Source organism: Pelmatolapia mariae, linkage group LG15, assembly GCF_036321145.2.
Source record: "Pelmatolapia mariae isolate MD_Pm_ZW linkage group LG15, Pm_UMD_F_2, whole genome shotgun sequence".
Lineage (NCBI taxonomy): Eukaryota > Metazoa > Chordata > Actinopteri > Cichliformes > Cichlidae > Pelmatolapia > Pelmatolapia mariae.
The window spans coordinates 13,926,051-13,946,369 of record NC_086240.1 but is presented as its reverse complement, the minus strand read 5'-3'; the positions used below and the strand labels follow the sequence as shown (position 1 = coordinate 13,946,369).

General features: G+C 41.1%; 1 protein-coding gene across 6 annotated transcripts in view; it reads left to right on the top strand.

The window, feature by feature from the left end:
- syne1a (spectrin repeat containing, nuclear envelope 1a) overlaps positions 1-20,319 on the top strand; it is a 134,586-nt gene that overhangs the window by 30,319 nt on the left and 83,948 nt on the right. For 5 of the 6 annotated variants that reach the window (XM_063496078.1, XM_063496080.1, XM_063496083.1 and 2 more), the window contains 35 exons: positions 155-319; positions 446-558; positions 773-941; positions 1,178-1,274; positions 2,498-2,703; positions 3,121-3,285; positions 3,413-3,565; positions 5,335-5,478; positions 5,564-5,740; positions 6,636-6,794; positions 7,005-7,169; positions 7,345-7,479; positions 7,754-7,915; positions 8,048-8,256; positions 8,333-8,441; positions 8,533-8,697; positions 8,780-8,947; positions 9,120-9,284; positions 9,677-9,817; positions 9,910-10,070; positions 10,389-10,545; positions 11,125-11,352; positions 11,437-11,535; positions 11,645-11,832; positions 13,429-13,552; positions 13,639-13,805; positions 13,954-14,107; positions 14,247-14,902; positions 15,208-15,387; positions 15,491-15,644; positions 17,128-17,286; positions 17,887-18,069; positions 18,161-18,262; positions 19,431-19,634; positions 20,096-20,303. In XM_063496078.1, the coding sequence (XP_063352148.1) occupies positions 155-319; positions 446-558; positions 773-941; positions 1,178-1,274; positions 2,498-2,703; positions 3,121-3,285; positions 3,413-3,565; positions 5,335-5,478; positions 5,564-5,740; positions 6,636-6,794; positions 7,005-7,169; positions 7,345-7,479; positions 7,754-7,915; positions 8,048-8,256; positions 8,333-8,441; positions 8,533-8,697; positions 8,780-8,947; positions 9,120-9,284; positions 9,677-9,817; positions 9,910-10,070; positions 10,389-10,545; positions 11,125-11,352; positions 11,437-11,535; positions 11,645-11,832; positions 13,429-13,552; positions 13,639-13,805; positions 13,954-14,107; positions 14,247-14,902; positions 15,208-15,387; positions 15,491-15,644; positions 17,128-17,286; positions 17,887-18,069; positions 18,161-18,262; positions 19,431-19,634; positions 20,096-20,303 (6,091 nt within the window). The remainder of the gene's footprint in view (positions 1-154; positions 320-445; positions 559-772; positions 942-1,177; positions 1,275-2,497; positions 2,704-3,120; positions 3,286-3,412; positions 3,566-5,334; positions 5,479-5,563; positions 5,741-6,635; positions 6,795-7,004; positions 7,170-7,344; positions 7,480-7,753; positions 7,916-8,047; positions 8,257-8,332; positions 8,442-8,532; positions 8,698-8,779; positions 8,948-9,119; positions 9,285-9,676; positions 9,818-9,909; positions 10,071-10,388; positions 10,546-11,124; positions 11,353-11,436; positions 11,536-11,644; positions 11,833-13,428; positions 13,553-13,638; positions 13,806-13,953; positions 14,108-14,246; positions 14,903-15,207; positions 15,388-15,490; positions 15,645-17,127; positions 17,287-17,886; positions 18,070-18,160; positions 18,263-19,430; positions 19,635-20,095; positions 20,304-20,319) is intronic. The other variant, XM_063496079.1, reaches the window with a different exon arrangement.

Below are 20,319 nucleotides of genomic sequence, written 5' to 3'. Positions count from 1 at the left end.
TTTTTACCTTATTTGGGCTAACACAAGTTGTGTTTTTTATAAAGAGCTGATGACTTAGTGTCTCCTTCTTTTTTTTTATAGAAATTAAAAATTCAATTATTTGTGTGATGAGGTCATTATTTAAGGAGACATCGTCTGTTTTTATCCGTCTTAGTTACTAGACTGGCATCTTCAGCTGGATAGGTCTCTGCCAGCTCCTCTGGACACAGTGGGAGCATGGCTGCACGAGGCCGAGGAAGCTCTGCGACAGGAGATAACCATCCAGCAGGCACATGATATCACAGCCAGCACTGTGCATAGAGCTCTGGAGCAGCACAAGGTTAGTGCAGAGCCATACATAGCACAATAGAGTGTGAGAATCAAACATGCTATTAGAATGAACACAGAATGTATGAATACATTTGTATGTCTGTTTTCATGTCTTTACTCGGTGTACTCTGCACAGGATGTGTTGAAGAGCCTGGAAAGTCACCAGCAGGTCTTTCAGAGAATCCATAAAGACAGAAGTGTTGATGGAGTGCCTGTTCCCCCAGACCAGCTCCAAGACATGGCTGAGAGGTAAACAAAACTCCTGCTAGTTTCTCTTGAAAGTGCAGAATACAAAATTAATGTTCTTCGTGGTAATGTTTTTCTGATAAGAACAGATTATTTGAATGAAATTTGGCACCTCAGTCGGTGTGTTTTTTTCACAACCTTGCTTTTTGGGAAAGCAGCAGTATGAGAAGGTCGAGGTATAGGTCTGATGTCCCTGTATGAACTGTTTCTTTTTTAGGATGAACTTTATCTCTACATCTTCTAGCATCCACTTAGCAAAAATGGAATTTCTGGAGAACAAACATCACATGCAGGCCTTCCTCAGTCTGGCTGAGTCCAAACTAAAGTCCTGGATCATCAAATACGGTCAACAGGAATCTGTGGAACTGATGCTTCACAGCTATATCGTAAGCTCAGCCTCTGATTTGTTTAGTTTGATCTTCAGGGTTCACCTGCATGCTTATATGGAAAGGATTTTTAATTTTTAATTTATTTTTTGTAATGAATTAAATAATAATTATTGGTTGATGAAGGATAGTTACCATTACATAGCACATATACGATATTTAGTTCTGTTTCTGTGTATCTGTTAAGATGCTTTTCACATGTAATAACATTTTCTTTTGGAATCTGTCTTTATCAGTCATTCGTGGAGAAGCAGCGTTTCTTTGAAAACTATGAGATGTTGTTCCAGTGTCTGAAACTGTCTGCAGAGGCCTATGTGAGTGCTGACAGCTCAGGTGAGTAGTTCAAGGTGTAATATTTACTATATGTATATATAAGCATTTATTATCCTATCACTTTCTTATGATAAAGTAATTCAGTAATTCTCCCGGGAAATCTGGGAAATGTTTATCAATATCCTGGCCAGACAGTAATCTGATATAAAGGAGCTTTATTGCGATGATGTCAGAATCACATAAAATGTCCAACAATGCAATAAAGCAGTCCTGCTCATTGATTGGGAACATCATTATTATGTCACATTTCCAATGCATTCTCATCCTTTTAATGGAACTTTAATCTGAAATTGATCTGATACTTCCAGTGTATCCTCGCTGAGATCAGTATCTCTCAATTGTTCACTATATTTCAACTTTATTTCCCTTTTCAACAACTCAGTAACCAATGAGGCTTTCCCTGCCAGCAGCTCAGTTTGCCCCTGACTGGTTTCACAATTTGATAGAGGAGGAGAGTCTGCAGGCTACAGCTAAATGAGGTTCCTCCACTCTCTGCTCTCAGTGGGGAATACGACCCCATTTGCTAGTTGGGGGGCTGCTCCACTTCTGCAGGTCTCTGGGCGCAAACTGAGCTAGCTTGTTGGTTTCATTAGGTTTCAGGGTTGCATTGCTTTAGGGTATGCAGAGCAGAGAAGTGAGGTGTGGTGAGAAATCAGGACATCTGAGGTTTGATTGGTCGACCCCACAAATGAAATGCAGCAGGTCCTGCTGGTACTGTAGTTAGCATCGTGGTTTCTGATTGGCTGCCTGAGAAAAATAAGGAAAAGGGTTAGGGTACTGATCTGTTTTTTGTCTCCCATTTTAGAAGCATCGCGTTTATCTGATGTGTGTCTTTATGCCATTGTTTTGCACATACTCTAACAACTAGAGAGTTTGCATCTGACAATGTAGCACAAGCACAGATGATACATCTTCTTGTAGTGAGTTTTTGGGGTCAGGGAGTTTTCTGCAAAAGCATGTACCTCCTTTAGCTCTATCGAGTGTTCCTGTGAAAATGTGTCCTTTGCCTTTGCCAAAGTGTGGTGATGTGAAACAAAGCAGCGAAAGTAATCAGGCACACACAGGCATAAAAGGTACAGCTGCAGCTCCAAAACAGCTGCTTCAGTGCTTCATTTTCCATTTGACTCTTGTGAATAAGTGACATTATTAGTGGCAGGAGAATCAGAGGTAATGGTGGTGTTGTCGGTAGCTGCCATTCTTGTTAAACTTTACCTCTCTTCCAGTGGATGAAGGTGAGATGGGAGTGCGCAGGTTCATGCGGGAGGTGGTGACTCAGTGGAGGAGTCTGTCCATGGAAGTGCGCAGCGTGAGGAGCATGCTGGAGGAAGTGCTGTCCAACTGGGAGAGGTACACCTCCACTGTGGCCTCTTTGCAGGCCTGGCTGGAAGATGCAGAGGAAGCCCTGAGCCAGCCAGAAAACACAAAACGGGTATGAGATTAGATCTTAATACTGTCTGAGCCTTTGATTTTTTTTATTTGATTTTTTTCTGTGAACAGATTAGTAGCCTGCTCATACACCCATTTATTTGATGGAGTCATATTTAATTGTAGCAATCAAGCCATTTTGAAGAATTTAGGTTTTTTATGTGGAAGCTTATTAGGAGTCTCCACTCAAGTATCAAATGATCCTACATCAAACCGCTGAGGATATTCCTGTTGTTGCATTGCCATGGTTACACAGACTCACATCTCCGTCTAGGATTAGACATCTAATTACCCCACTTTTTTATTGTCCTTCCTTTGTTTCTTTCTTTGAATCACTTTCTTTGTTCCTTTTTTGATTAGCTTTCTTCATCTCTTTCTTTGACACTCGCTCTTTGTTTCTCTTAATTTCTTTGTCTTCCAGGAGTTTTTCAGGGATCTCAGCCACTGGATGGATCAGCATGCAGCCATGAACGATGCAGGGAATTTTCTTATTGAAACGTGTGACGAGACAGTGTCACTTGATCTCAAGCAGCAGCTACTCATTTTAAACGGGCGATGGAGAGACCTCTTCCTCAAAGTCAAACAAGTAATGAATGAAAACATCTAAAAATACTGCCTGTCAGACAAAGACAGAATTGGGTCAAAACATATGTGATGGCTCTGTTTGCTTCATTTCTCAGTATAAAGTATAATTAGCTTCTTTTTTGCTGCAGTATGCCCATTCAGATGAGTTGGAGAAGTGGAGAAAAGAACACTTGAAGGCTGTTTGGGCCCTGAAAGAGCTGCTGGACACTGCCGAAGCCAAACTCAATGCTCCTGTTCAAGTCTCTTTCCTCAGTGTTAGGGCTTTTCTTCAGGATGTGGAGGTGAGGAAAGCAAACTGTCAGTTTAACTATCAAATGTAAAAGATAAAATAGCCTGACAGTAAAAATACAACCTGTCAGTAATGTGTTTTTTAAGCTCGTGGCATTGCAGCATCATGATACTTTAGACTTCTTAATTCAATGGGCACCTACACTTACATACATACTTTATATTAGACCATCCCTGATCACATTGCTTGGGGTTTGTTTCACATCTGTTCTTTCTTAAGCTGGTCGAGAATGACAAGCCTGACTCTGAAGTGGACCTAATATGCGTTTTCTTTTCTTTCTTTCTTTTTTTGTGTGTTTATTTGCTGTTACTGATGGTGGATACTCATGTTAAACATGGCCAAAGTTTCAAATATGGAACTGGATGGAGTTTTTTTTTTTTACTCTTAGCTTTATGTGATTTCAAAGAGACTGGTCATCACAGCTCTTTTTAGGAACACAGCTGCCCCACACACCAACTGTTTTACGTCCTTCCAAGCCATTTTCAGACATGTAAACTCTCTTTTTCATGGTAAAGAGGGACTTTTAACAGAACTCTGTGTAGTCCTGTTATAAGCTGACTTTAGCAGCAATAAATTGAAGTAATTGTTTGTGGTGTGTATTTATCGGTATACCTTTTAAGGTCCCAACATGGCATTTCAGTGGGGTTGTGGTCTGTTCCTTGGGCCATTAGAACGGTTGGTTTTTTTTCAGTCCTTTTATTTTAGATTTGTTGCTGTGCTTGGGGATCATTGTCCTGTTGCATGAGCCAAGAATTTGTTACTCAGAGGAATTCAGGGTTGACTTAATGGCTACAAGGTGCCCAGGTCCTGTGGCTGTAAAATGCACGCCCAAATCACTCCTCTTCCACCACACTTAATAGCTGTTGTCAGGTGCTTGCAGATATGCTGTGTTTTATGACAAACTATCTCCACTCTGGTCTCATCTGTCCAAAGCACATTGTTTATATGTAACTTTGCAAGCCTAAGCGATCCCGACATGTTCTTTTTTAAAAGAGAAAAAGCTTTCCCCTACCCATGCAAACTTGTTCATTCTCTTTCTAACTGTACTGTCATGAACTTTAACGTTTAACATGCTAACTGAAGCTTGTAGAGACTTAGAAGCTGCTCTTGAGTTTTTCCTGTTGATTTTCTTGCTTTTTGACATGACTGTATTTCAGACTTTGTCTGAGAATTAGTTACATACAACAGACCATAGTCTATTTTAGATGCATTCCCACTATGCTGGCAATGCTGTTTTGGTCTTGGCAATGGTACTATCTGGGTAGAGCATACAGAAGTAAGCTTGTGTGACGCCCACTCACTGTGAAATTCAGATAATTTTCTTCTCTGTACTCTAATGCATGGCACCAGATATCTGTCAGACTTTGTGGTGGTTAAAGGCAGCTAAAGATCTGATCTGAGAGCGTCCAGAATTTATGTTCCATAAATGCAGTTTCATCAGTTAATGCTTAGAAATGTTCATGACTGCAGTAAATAATGTCACTGGCTCAGGTCAACATGAATTGAGGCTCGAGCTCTCTTCCTCACCTGAGACAAATCAGATAAAGTCACGCTTGAGTCATGATAAAGTGAGATTTCACAGCTGCACTCAATGTGTGAAAACAGCTTTACTCTCATACGTTTTTGATAAGGTGTTACTAAAAGCTGCAAGTCACTGCTTTATTGATGTCAGCATTTTTATTACTAAAACAGCTTTGATGGCAGTGCATTCACTTTAAGAACGTATGAAATGACCCTTTACCCTTGCACGTCACATCGCAGAATACCAAGCAAAAGGTTGTCGCTATGGAGACACAATACAAGTTGGCTGCCCGCAGCGCTCAGCTCCTTGCCAAGGATGCGCCACAGGATGAGGCAACCAGGGTCATGGCAACTATGGCAACAGTCAAAGGTCAACTAAGCAAGGTGAGTCTCATTTGAGGCTAAACACAAAGCCTTTTAAATTAATACCTTTTTTCACTGTTAAGCGGTCCGTTTTATATCTGTTCAGGTGAGAGAGCGGTGCCCCTCTCTGATGCGGGAGTGTCATGCCTTTCTGCCGCTGTTGGAGGAGATGGAGAAACACATCAACACTTTTTACCAGGCCTTGGAGCGAGCGAGTCGCATCACTTCTGCTGCGAGAGACCCAGAGTCACAGGCACAAGCCCAGCAAAAATACAAGTGGCAGGTCAGACACAAACATGTTAAATTTACAATAAGTGCTTACCAGATATGTTTTTATTCTTTTTTCAGTTTCTTTTTATTTTTTTACAGTTATTATGGATATGAGCTGCCAGCTCCATAAGCAGTGATCTGCATTTTTCAACAACTATTGCTGTATCTTTTATGTATTATTGTTCCCTTCTTTTATATTCAAATCTGATGCACGCTGACAGAAAATAATAACTCCCCTCAAACGTCTTCAAAGCAATGAGCCTCTTATGAAAATTCAAGGAGTAGAAAGAAGAGATATTTGTGTTGAAATGTAGCTTACTTAAAATACGTGCTTACTTTACTCTGAGGAGCATTATTGTGTCATTTCTAGATGCAGTTTTCTGCAGTGAACCACTTCCCATCTTTACTTCTGGGGAACTCTGCATCTCTAAGATGCTCTTTTTATACTTAGTAATGTTACTGACCTGTTTCCAGTTAACCTAATTATAGCAAAGTGTTTCTCCAGCTGTTTCTTTTTTAACACCACTTACTTTTGTCGCCCCTTTCCCAACTTTTTTGAGATGCGTTGCTGCCATCAAATTAAAATGAGCTCATATTTTTCATGGAATGATAACATTATCTCAGGTTAAACTAATATTTTCTGTGTCCCATTGTGAATAAAATATGAGTCTATGACATTTGCAAGTCATTGCATTCTGTTTTTATTTACAATTTACACTGTGTCCAAACTTGTAAAAGTCTATCCATCTGTTTTCTTCCACTCATCCAGCTTAGGGACTGTCGGCTTGTCCAGTGTGCACGCTGCCTCGCTAAATTGGATAGCTAGATAAGAAAATGGATGGACGGATGGATGGATATTGGAAACACAAGTAATTTTTTTAAACTTCTTGTCTCCCCTTTTGTGACAGGATTTGTTAAACCATCAGCAAAGCTGTAAACGATGTTTATCGGTGATTGAGAGGAACCACCACTCCCTGCAGAGGGCGCTCTCCACCAGTAAGGTGCTCAGGAACTTCGACATATCGTTGCTGCAAAAGAGAGTTGTTGAAATTCAGGGCTCGGCACAGGTTAGTATTACAGTTATGCATTGCATGCATTTGCATACCAGAATGCCAGTCAGAAACCACAATACTGATTATACTATAGAGATTACACAGACATCAGAAAAACACAAGGGATTCGTGCAGATTAGATTTACCCACCATGTGTGTTACTGTTCATTTGCTTGTAGGACAAATAATGTAATTACACTGTGTTACTACTATCTAACCTCTCAGGCTTTGCTAAAGGAGGTTGGGGAATGGAGAAGGCAGGAAGAGGCCAACAACTGCCTGAGGAGGAGATTTGAGGAATCACGACAAGAGCTGGAGAGAGTGCTGAAGAAAGCTCAGGGCTGCTTGAGAGAGACTGGAGATGCTGAGGAATTATTAAAGAAACACACTGTAAGATTAAATCTGTAACCTCTAAGCATGTCTGTGAAAGCTGCGGCTAATCTGCAGAGGCATTTCTATTTTCTAATTACATTTTTAAGTGGAAACGGGTAGAGTGTTAACATTCTTGACTTAACTTTTACTCTGTCTTGTGTCGTGTTTACTCTTATTTTATTTCACATTACAGGATTTCTTTGGACAACTGGACCAGCGGGTGCTGAGCGTGTTTTTGAAAGCGTGTGATGAGCTCACGGACATCCTGCCACAGGAGGAGCAACAGGGGCTGCAGGAAACTGTCCGCAGGCTGCACAAACTCTGGAAGGTCAGAGGTCACCATGGTTTACCACTCTAACTAATTACTGTACACCTCTTGAGGCGCATAGATTCTACTTCATTAACTTAACCAGGAAAACCTTTGGCTTCAATAGAGTCCCTTCAGTCTGGTTCCGATTAACCTGGTTAGATAAAAATTCAACCCTCTCTGTGTTTATTTGCAGCCACTCCAGGGAACTTTTGATCAGTGACAGATACAATGTGACACTTAAGGGTAGCTTTCAGGTCTGCTATGTTTTGTCTCATCTCCATCTTTTTTACAGGACATGCAGAGCGAGGTACCATCTCACCTACTCCGTCTCAAGGTGGATGTGGAGCGAAGCCGAGTTGCTGTGATCCTGCAAGACTGCAGAGCAGAGCTGCACAGAGAAATGCAAGCCCTGTCTGGCACCTGCACCAGCGAGCGAGTGATCAAAGAGCACAGAGTGAGTCTCGGATTTAGTGGAAAATTGAAACAGATTGAACTGAAAATCAGAGAAAGACAAAATTACTTAATGTTGTCATCACTGACATTCAGGAGCTCATATCTTAATTTTCTTTTTTTTCTTCTTCTTCAGACTTTCTTCAGGGAACGCAAACCTTTAATTCAGAGCGAGAGGAGGATTAGAAACATGGAGGATCTGTGTTACAAGTTGCCTGATAACGACCAAGCTTATCGAATACTTGACTGCACTAGAAGGGCCGTAGAAGAGGTTACAGAGCAGATAAAGAGCACCCACCTCAAGCTGGAGCAGCACCCTGATAAATGGAAAGAGTGGAATGAGAGGTAAAGATGGGCAAAAAGCACAGATTTAAAGTGATTTAAAGCAAATTCAGAACTCAGTGGTCCATTTTTGTTTTAGGTTCTGCGAGCTTTCTGATTGGCTCTCATTTCAAAAAAGGCAAATGAGGCTCTTAAGAGAAACAGCAATAACTTCCAGTCATCAGGAGCAGCTTGATGCTGCTGTTCAGGTGAGCTAGTGGGCTACATTTGCTGCTTTAGGCACTGAGATTAGGCTATACTTCAACTTCAGTTAACATCTAGTGCTTCCATCAATTCCAGGCACTACAGGAAGCAGTGGACACTCGAGAGGAGAGTCTGCTGTGGCTCAAGAGCCGCCTTGCTGTGCTGTCTGAAGTTAGCTCTGAAGTGGAAGTCCAAAGACAAAGAGCAGCCTTGGCTAAACTCTCAACTGACCTGCGGGCAGTTTACTCTTCTCTGTGTCAGGTATTCCAGGATAAGTGCAGAATATTTTCTTCCGTATTGGTATTTTTCATCAGAAAATAATCCGATGACCTTTCTGCCACAGCTGGGTGATGAGGGCTCTGCCATGTTCCAGTATGAGGAGCTGAGGGACGAGATTCATGGTGCTCTGGAGGAGGTTCTGAGGGCCCGAAAAGAGGCTGAGGAGCAGATAGGCAGAATTCTGGATGCTGAGGGTTTGGAGGAAGCCAAACAACTTTACCTTATTCACCAGGTATGTGTTTAGTGCAAATGCACTTGTAAAAACTTGGTTTCCATGTTTGAAAGTCTCTTTTGTATGTAATTTAACCGTTTAACAGTTTACATTATGAATGGTTTGAGCAAGGCAAAGCAAAATCAAGGTTGCTCACAAAATAGCGTGTTGTTTTTGTGTCTGTGTGTTATAGCAACACCTAAAGCGCCTGCATGCTAACAGGAGAGAGGCAGAGCTTCTGGTTTCCCACTGCCGCCAGCTGCAGAAAGGGGAGGGGCTCAGTCAATCTCTACGGGAGCTGGAAGGAGCTTTCAATGAGGCTGACCACAAATCAGGGGCAAAGGAGCAAAATCTGCAGGTAGGCAGAGCCAAGATTTTTCTCATGTCGGCGCCCTGGTGTTTGCATGTGTGAGTGTCATTGATCATCCACACACATTCCCGCTGTTATAATTGATTAGCCTATTGCTGACTGTTATCCTGCACATTAATTTTGTTTGTCTGTTACTTTGTGATTTCTTTGTACACTTGTCGTTGTCCTTGAATTGATCAGAAAACTAAAAGTAAATGTCGGTGTATTTTAAGACAGCAGATCATCTGCTGTCGTAAAATACCCTATGCGTACAGATGAAACCAGGAGAATGGCAGTAAATATTACAGTGCCCATCTCCTTTATTGTAAATAGTGCATGTTATCACTGGGTATGAATTTGCACCTGCTAACTTTACTCTTTCATTTCTTTGTCACTTCAAGGCAACGCTGAGCTCCTGGGAAATCTTTGAAGCAGAAAGAGAAACAGTTTGGAGGTTCATCAGCAATACTAACAATGAATTGCACAAGGAACTCCTTTTCAACTGCTTTGACAGCCTGAAAATTGAACTGAAGCATAACAAGGTGTGTATGTGCAAAACGTGCATGCATTCATATTCTGGTTTATTGGCCTGTATTTGCTCATGTTGTGTAACTGCTTGTTTTTCGGTCTATAGGAACTCTTCACGGAGATCGAGGAGTACTCTATACGAGCAGATCTCCTCTCAGAGAAAGCAGAAGACATTCAGCTTGGTCCGAAGACTCAGACTCTTCTCCTGCAGCAGGCTCAGTCCACCAGAGAAGCAATCACACAACTTCAAGACCACCTCAACAAGAAGTATGTCTGAATATTTTCTTCTATTACATTTTTTTTTTGGTGGAGATGCTTGGGGACAAGCAATAAAGGTCTGAAATGTGGTACGGGCCTTAACCGGCAGTTTTACGAGTGCCCAATAAAGAGCTTTAAGTGTAAAAACAAACTTGTGATATTAGTCTGAAAAAACCCCCTAAAGCATCAAAATGTAAAATTATATTTTGCCAACATATGATGTCTGTCTGGCATTCACCTGCAAATTGCATCCATGCTATTGTCTGCTTGTTTGTTTTCATTCCAATATTCTGACCTTGGGCTGTTGCCTAATCTCATGTGTCCCAGTGTTGTCCAGCTGGAGATGATATTTGTGTGGTGGGAGCGCTTCAGCAGTGAATCAGCGGCCTTCTTTCTTTGGATCAATCAGAAACAGAAGGAGCTGGAGGCTGTCAACATTTTCTCCTCCTCTGATCCTTTAGACAAACACATCAGCGCTGTAGAGGTTTGTGCAGGTCTATATTTCTATCACAGCATTACATTGTATACCTTGTTTTTTTTTTTTTATCTTACCTGATCACAGGGTTTCCAGTTAGAGGTCAGTCAAAGGTGAGTCAGTTCACTGCACACTTTTTACACAACTCCTTAAATATTTTTTATATCTTCGCAAGTAAATACTCATATTTTTTGGTTGCTTCAGTTAAACTGGAGAGTCACATTGCTGTCTGGCCTTATGTCTGTAGTTTACAGTATCACTGTGGCCCAAAATGATTAAGATTATGATGAAATGAGATTAAATTTTAATCTAACCCCAAGGGAAATTGGGTCAGTGCTGTAGCAGAGGCTGGAATTTAAGGGAAATAAATTGATCATATTTAATAAAATATAATCTTGGCATGCCTAATCCCAGACTTGTCACTCTCATGATGGTCTTTAGAAAAAAAAAAGGGGTACTGCCATTATCTGCCATTTTTTTTTCTTCTCAGTTTGAAAATAAATTTCTTCTTGAAAGAGCGATCTTTTATCGTCGTAATTTCCTGTATGCTTTCCCTCGTTGAATTCCCCTCTTATTGCATCTCTCCAGACTGTGGGGGAAGCTTTAGAGGAGAGAAAGGCGGTTCTTGCCCTCATGGAGGCCGACTGTGAGGCTCTGTCCAGATTTGTGACTTCTGGAGAGGCCGGTCGCATCCGGGCGCAACTTAACCAGACGAGACAATACTGGGAAGAGCTGAAGGGGAGAGCAGAGCAGCTTGGCATGCAGCTCAACCAGAGCGCCTCCTACAGGCAGAGATGCAATGATAACCTTGAACAGGTTTAGAGCATCACACAATTTATGGCTTTTATTAAAGGTATTTTGTTACACAATACAAACTGACATTTTTATTTTTATTTTCAGGTTAGGAAAACAGTTAGTGATCTGAATGAAAAACTGGACTGTCTGATCACATGCTGCGTATCATCATTAGAGACCTACAAAGCCCTCCAGGATCACATTGTAAGAGCACAACTTGGCACCTCTTTTATACATGCCGTGTTATTATGTTGTATTTTCAAGGGTTTACTTAATGTGCAGTTGATAACAAGTATTTTTGTGTTCATCCCAGGAGGTCTGCCAGAGTGTTGAGCTTCTGAAGCCCAGGCTTATGGCCCTGTGTTCGGCCACAAAAAGGCTTGGAGAGGGCAGCCAGCTGGAGGAAGAGGTGGCTAACCTCCAGAAGCAGCAGAGAGAGTTAATGGAAAAGGCTTCAGAAAAGCAATCTATGTTAGAGAGCCTTCTAGCTCTGTGGCAGAGGTACAATAAACCACAAAATGTGGTTGCTTTTGTCGTAGATCAGGGATGTCAAGCTCATTTTGTCTGGAGGGCCACATCAACTTTGTGTTAGTGTAAAGTTGTTTAACTACACATTTATTTCACTTTGCTATCTTAATAAAAGATAAAGAAGTGCAATTTCAACAGCACATCTTAGTTTTTCTACATGATAAAGTTATGAAATTACAGAAAAACATCTGTTACCTCACTGCTCACGCTGTCCTGTATTTATGAATTTTTTCTGTCATTTGCTTGTTTATCTATTATTTAATATGAATGGTAATATCACTGTGAATCACTGTGGGTAGGTTGTTATTAGCAGGAAAAGCTGTAAAACTTCTAAAAATACAGTTAAAAGTCTGAAAATGTATCCTCTCCTTCATGTTTTCCGAAACTGTCCCAGCAGGCCAGATTGGAGAAATTCCCGGGCCGAGTCTGGCCCCGGGGTCTTATGTTGTTACCAGTGTCCTAGACCTTTTGGAAAATGAACATTAGTACAGGAAAATGTCAGTGTTTGTCTGGGATAGAAGAGACAAATGCTAGACAATGAGAAAAGAGTGTTAACTGTTAAACTGAAGGCACGAGTCACTGTTCACTGTAATGTGTGAAGATTTATCCATTTAGTTTAGTGTTTAGAGTTTATTATGCTTTGGTATGGCAGGGTGTCGGGTGTATGTGTCCCTTCAACACTTTTGTATTACGGAAGGATCTTTACCTTACAATATAAAGCGCCTTGAGGCAACTGTTGTCGTGATTTGGTGCTATATAGATAAACACCTACAACAGGCCTGTTTGAATATTTCAGATTTTGCCACATTGAAAAAAACATAAAACAAAAAAGTACATTTATAAAATGGAGAAATACATCGTAAGTCTTTTTTTGAGAAACATCCGTAGTCTCCATTAGCACACACCTACAGCACCTTATTGCAGCAAATGCCATTTTCCCTTCTATTGTGCATGTGCTGTTTCTTTTTCTCTCTGTGCCAGTTTCCTCTTTATTCCTCTGAATCTGTCTCTCATCTTAGTGTGATGTGGAAGAGCGAGATCTTGTCTGTCCCCCTGTCAGCCAGTGCATTTCTATTCTAATTATATGCTTTCTTATCGCTTTCTTTTGTCACACAATAGTCCTTCACCGGAGTGATTGTTTCTTTTCTGTTTAAGCGTGAGGAGAAAATAATGATCTAGCCACATGGTGGCTGTTTAAATTGCCCAAGCTTTAGCGCTTCCTTTTATTTACCCAGCCAGTGACTCTTTTTGAAATGAACTCAATTATGTTTTTGCCACTAAACTTCAGCAGAGTTGATTTGTGCCTGTTTGTGTGTGTGTATGTGTGTGCGGCTTAGTGTCTCTGCAGTTAGCCTCATCCTGTATCCTGCAGGTATATGTATAAGGGATTACTTCCAGCACTGGGTGCACTGGGAAGATATGGTTGCCCCATTATGACCTTGTCACTGATACTAGGCTTTGGTCAGATTTTAAAAAAAAAAAGGGAAAAAACTTGTAATTGTGTGTGTCCTAAGGGGATGCAACTTATATTTTCCTTGATTTTAATACATGCAACATCTGCATCTACAGATATGAAAAGGAAAATTTGTCCATGAAAAGCTGGCTGGACAGGTGTGAGTCTGTGTGCTGCCCAGACACCGAACTGCTCTCTGCAGATAAAGTAAAGCTTAGGAATGAATTACAAAATGTGCAGGTAAAATCTTTTTACTTTTCTGTATTTGTTTCTACAAGAAAGTTTTGTTATTTTATCTAATTTGCATTGATGTTATGCCTATCCAGGAAATGCAGGTAGAGACGGTGTCACACGAGACTCTCCTTCAGGGTCTTGTGAATCTCGGGCTTTGCCTATACCCCACGGCACCCGAAGCTCGTATCCAGGAGCTCAGTGATGATCTCACGCAACTACAGGAGAGATGCACTTCTGTGAAGAACGGCATATTACACAGGTATTGTTTTAGGGTGATTGATTATGATATAGCTTATTTACATCTGGGTTACAGTATGTGAATGGATCCTAGCATTTTTTTTTTTATTTATATTTAAAACAGTCACTTCCATATTCTCAGTCCATGCTTTTCCCACCCTCACCTTTAGGATAAAGCGGTTGGAGCTGCAGTTGGAGCACTTGGAGCAGTTTGATCAGGCACTGCTGGCCCTTACCCAGTGGAGTGAAAACTTCCTGTCTCTCTTGAGAAGCTCTTCCCAGGTTGATATTGCTGATCTTGAGGCTGTGTTTATTAAGCTGAAGGTGAGAGATCAATAACTTGCTGTCAACACTGATGTCCTTTATAGGCTGTATGTATATTGGAGCAGTTTTAGTAAACAAGTTTGCATCGATTGCTGTTGGAGCTTACATAAATGTGTCTAATTGAACAATCGTGTTGCAGGAGCATGAGGCACAGCTACAGGAGAATGCATCACTGAGAGAGACTCTCCATAAAAAAGAGTCCTTCCTGCTTTGCTCTTCCACCCCAGAGGCCCAAGAGCAGGTCCAAGCATGGAGAGAGGACTGCCTGCAACCCCTCAGTGAATGCCAACGTCTCCTGCTGCTTCGTAAAGAGTGCCTGACCGAGTTAAACACTTTCCTCGAGAAGCATAAAATGGCTGCTAAGGCCGTGCGTCGCCTTCATGAGGCTGTGGAGGGCAGAGGGAGCTGGGACCCTTCCAAAGCTGAAGAGCTGCATCGCGAAATAGGAGAGGTGGCTAAAGAAGTGGCCCGACTTGAGGCTGAAGCTGTCGGGTTAGATGGGCAGCTGAGCAAAGCACATGTGCACCTGTGTGGAGCAGAGTGGAGGGGATCTAAAGATGCCAGCCATCCTCAGGGAAGAACATCTTGCAGAGGACAGGCGGTGGCCCTGACAATGGCTCTGGAGGAGGTGCAGAGGAGTGTGGGGTGGAGACAAAGTGAAGCGGATGCTTTAGGGGCTTTGTGGAGCTCTTTTAGAGAGAGAAGAGAAGAAGTGATGAAGAATTTGGAGAAACTAGTGGACGATGCAAGACAGGAGGGCATCAGAGAGACCTCTGTACAGGCCTTTCACAACAGGTTTGTTCATTTTAATCGAGACACTTCAGACCAGTAAATATATCAATATTCATAGTGTCTGCATAGTTGGTAATGTCGGCTTTCAGTAGTAATAATGCTGTCAGTCCTTGCTTCATTCCTACTTTTTGCATTTCTACTGCCTACTATGAACCTTTGATTCAAAGATCTACTGTATGCCAGAGTCTGTTGTCTATTACAGAAGCCAACATACAGGCAGACAAATTTAATCTCCTGGAAATTGAGATGTAATATGTTGGAATCAGGCTACTAATCTCCATTGTTTTCTTCTGCATCTATTCTCCCAGGATGCGTTTCTTTGTCCAGCTGGAGGATGAGCTCCAGTCCCTGCAGCACTCCCAACGGTGGTTAGAAGAAAAGGGAAACCAGCTGGCCCAGAGAGACAGTGAGCTGGCAGGAGAAGCGCTCAGGGAGGTAGCTCTGGTGAAGACAGCCTGGGATAACGTCAGGACACTAATCATCAACAGGTAAGAGATTAATTTTCTCTCACCCATCTGTTTTTTTCCATCTTTTACCACCTGCTTTCAAAAATAATATATTTGACGTTTTCTGATTTTTTTTAACATGCAGTCAGGAACACAGTGGAGTTGTGTTAGATCTTCTTCGCCAATTCCACCACCTGAAGTCGATCCTCACCACACTCATGGAGAGCGCTCAGGCCGTTGCTCACAATCTGCCTGACCACAACCACAGTGCTCAGGAAGCCAAAAGGACTTTCACGCAAGTCAGTGGTTTATGTTTATTCTCAGAAAAATATTGAATTATTACATTTCTGTGCATCAGACTAAAAAAAACTGACCATCACAGATTTGCTTGGGGAAAAATATACAAGGAAAAGTAATTTCTCTAAATAAATACAAAAGAAATAATTCAAGGGATGAGGGACATTAAAAAAATCCACTAACTAGAAAACTACTTGACCTAGGTGCTTCAATTTTTTATACGTTGGTATCTACCAATCTACTTTGTGATTAGGGATAGTTGCAAAGGCACCCAGCACACATGCTCTCTTCTTGGCCAGAAAAAAACTTGGCTGTCAAGGGTGGATAAATTGAATGAAAACATCTTGCTCTGCTTTCAAAACAGTCTTTGGCTGCTATACATAAAAAATGAGTGCCTTATGAAACTCATATTGACAAAATGTGAAAAATGATCATCAGAAATTTGGGATATAATATTAAGAGAAATCTGCTTCTTCTAATTAAGTTAGTTTATATTTGGTACATGGTGTCATGGCTGGAGAAAACATACTGAAGTTGGGTCTAAATGTGTTGTTTTTTTTTTTGTGGTAGGGGTTCATATTCGATCTTTAATCTCTGTAAAACCTTTCACCTGATTTGGACTGTTTAAAAAAAAAAAAAGATGTGCCGTGTATATGAGAAATTATCAACAAACATCAGTTCATCAGCTCAAATGATGATTTCCAGAGATCTGGCATCAGGGATTGGACTTACATCATTGTATGTTAGCTTAAGCTTAAGTCATAGTACCAGATACTTAATAACAATTGAGGGCCATGCCAAAGTAGTTTTTTAATAGCAGGATTTTAAAAAGGGCCACTAGAAAAAGCGTTTGAAAACAAGTTTTTGAGAAGATCTGTTGACTGGTGTGAGGGATTTGATGAGCTAACATGAAATGAACCTATTGTTCATTTTAAAGAATTTATACAGTACTAATTTATATAGTTTATATAGTTATCAAATTGGTAACTTTAATTCTGAGCCTTGTTATGGAGTCAAAAAGGACAGTATCAATCCCTCTCAAAGATTTTTTTTCATTGTTATGACTTGTTGGAACTTTTGATGGTCGAAAGTGTTTATTAATTGTGATTTTTCCTGCTATGATGAGTTAAAGTATCTACTACTGTTAAAACCATATATGATCGATCCAAGTATGATTTATTTTTCGTATGAAAACTTATGTAAGAATGTTTTTTATGAGCTAAGAAGAAAAATCAGCTTTAGTGTCATTTTCTGGTAATTCAATGAGTTTTAAGTGAGTAATAATCTGTTTTCATCAAGGAAATTAGTCTGTCTGTGGTTTGATTGTTTTTATTGTATATTAGAAAAAAAAACAGGAGGTGGAGGAAGAAGAAACTTGTCTTATATTTATTTAGCAAACCAAATCTCAGAAACCCACTGTCTTACCTCCACATTGAACAGTATCTCTCACTCCTGTTGACATTTCCCTTGCTGTGTCCTCTTCAGCATAAAGCCATAAAAGATGAGCTGAGAGAAAAACAGGAAGACATGGACCAGCTCATCAGGACGGTCGAGGACCTGCAGAGGGAGCTGGAGAAGGTTCCCAACTGTGAAATGTCCTCCATCCAGAGAGACACAGAGACACTTAGAGAGCAGTGGCTGGCGGTAAGTGGTCTTTAGTAAAGATAAATGCACAATACTGACTTTCTGTTATTTCAGGTGTTTTGAAGTGAAATATTTTTGTAACATCAAAAAGTTTCCCAGAATTTTCCACATCTAAATAAAAAACTGAAAAAAATCCATAAACTATAAATGGTGTTTTCCCCGAGTCTGGGCCTGAAGTACAATAATAACTATGAAGGGTATGAACAAATCTGTGTGAGTATAAAAAAAACATTCATCTCTGCTGAACACCTGCGCCGTCACTTTTTTCAATTATATTTTTTCTCTGCTTTCTTTTATTTTATCTACATTTTCTCCTCTTTTGAGTTGTTGTTGTCTGCTCAGCTGTCAAAATGAGACAGAGAAATAAACAAGTCTAGACAGGTTATCTGCGTCTCTGTCTCTCTCTCTCGCTTCTCACTTGCACATCTGTCAGACTAATTAGGCAGCGATTTTCTTCCATCTCCCTGTAAAGCATACATCCCCTGTTACAGGGAGAAAGCCAAACACAAAAGAGGTGGGCCTTCCTCTCCTCTTGATTGAGATGTATTATTCTCTTACATACCTCACATAGTCTCCTGGTCTCTCTTTTTCTCTTTTAAGATCGCAGAGAAAATACAAACCAATACAGAAAGATTAGGCTACTGTGTGAAACTCTGGGATGACCTCAAGGCCGCGGAGCAGGACATCAACCAGTGGACCAGTGGATCCATCACTGATCTAGCCGACGCTGTTGCCAGTCTCAGTGACAAGGAGAAGACAGAGGCCCAGCTTGCGACCTTTCAGGTCAGAGTACGCTGCGTGAAAGTGTGCGCAAATGAATGTTCGCTCAGATGATGGCGAATGTTATTTCATTGTCTTGCACTTTGATTCATAGGAGGAGGTTGAAAAGAGGGAGCACATGCTGGATGTTTTGGAGGAGAGAGTGGCAGATTTGAAGGCTCGAGCCAGACTGCAGGAAATCCCATTACAAATGCAGGTGAATGTATAGGAGAAGAGAAAAATAATGCAAGGTATTATTCATCAAAGATTAGAACCACAATATGTGGAACCCAGACTTCTTCTCTGATCATGTGCAGATTTTGCATATAGAATAAGTAGACACTGACGCATCCTGAGAGTGCTGACGACCTGTTTTTTACGCCTTGGTTCAGTCTTCCTGCATCCAGTGACCCTCCTTCTCTCACCCACACCTGTTGCCACTGCTGTTGTGCTCTTGTTGTGTTACCAGTAAGAGCTTCAGAAGGACATTTGAGAGTGCTAAGCAGTTGTGTGCAGAAGCTCAGTGCATTAATGTACATGCAGATAAACCGGCAGGATTATGTGACAGAGACACATCAGGAGGATTAGGTGACAGCCGTGGCAGATAAAAGGAGGGGCCATTTAATTGCTGTAGCCAAGGGGCAGTACTAGTGTGTCAGTCAAGCTCTGCTGTGTGTCTTTAGAACATGTTTTGTAGTGGTGTAAACAGCATATTTACACCCATGTACATTACAACACAATTTATTGACTTACCTATTTATTTTTAGCTTATGACACCTGTGGTTAAAATATTTTTTTTTCTCAGTTTTTTCTTGTTTATAAATAACCGTTCTATTAATTCAGGGTCTCTTTCGTGGCCGTCTCTCCTTACCATAGTACAACACATCAGCAGAAGCCACATTTATCTTCATTATTCTTCCAATTAATTTGCTATGCTATACTGCCTCTCCCTTCCACTTCCCTAAGTCTTCTGCAGGAGCACTAATTCCCCCTGTTGCTGGCTGCCTGGAAGAGTGCATCAGTTTTTTTCCCCATTTATAGGGCCAGGGCTTTGAACAAACAAAATAGTGATAAATCCCTCTGTGATCTTGGACAAAGCCATGGTCCTTGATCCCTGTGTAATTTACTTTCATCTGATTTATGTGGTTCATGCTTTATTCATAGAATTTCTGCTCCAAATTGCCTCTTGATTGACTTAAACTTTACAAATAAGCGTTCTCAGTTGAGCTGAAGACAAATAAAGTATCAGTACCTTCTACTCAGGAGGAACTTACAGTCACAAATCTATGAAACCGTAAATCAAATCTATGAAACCGTACTGGACCAATAATTAAACATACTCTTGTGTTGTTTAAATGTGACTAAAACTGATTCTCACACGCCAGGTCCTGCAGTCAGATCTGAGGAAGAAAATGGCCCATGCTGAGGAGGTGTACAATCAGGCCAAGCACACTCTGACCTACTTCAGTTTCCAGAAAGAGCGACTGGAGGACCTCATGTCCCAGATGGCCGAGCGGCTGGAGGCAGTCGAGGGTTCCTTATCGGACCTCACCGAAACTACTTCCCCTGAAGACATTGGTACTGTTAAGGTATGGCATTATCGGTTCCTTCAGTAAGACAGGAAAACTCACAAAAAACTGTACAAAGTTTATTTTATTTACACACCTACAACTAGCTTATTACCTAATTAGTTAGAGGAACTCATCATAATGTGCTAATTATTGTTATTCTAGCAGGAAACTCCTAAAAAGTATTTCCCTAATACAAATCTGAGCACCATAGGCGGTGTAGTAGGTGTTCTTTCCTTTAAGAAGGAAAGAAATGTTTACATCATACAATATTGATTCCTGAAGGAAAACGCTTGTCCTGATTAGTGATGCTTTTCTGGAGGACAGATGTCAAACCAGCAACAGATCAGCATCCGTTCTGCTAGAAGAGACTGTTGCCTTAGGACACATTTGCAGGATAGACACAGTACAACACATACAGAGCACATAGCTATAAACGTGCAGAATTATTTGCATAATTTCTCACTGTGGTCCATTTCCAGGACCTGCAGAGTGTCGTGCAGCAGCAGAGGGCAGACATGGACTCGGCTAGAGATGCACTGACTGCTCTGTGCAGATCACATCCCTCTGAGGAGCTGTCATGCCTCTCGTCTGATCTCACCTCCATTGCCAAACGAACCGAGACCGTTTCCCAACGCTGTGCCAAGACCAGAGGAAACCTGCAGGACGGTCTGCAGCTCCATTTCAATGGTAAGCGATCATCAGT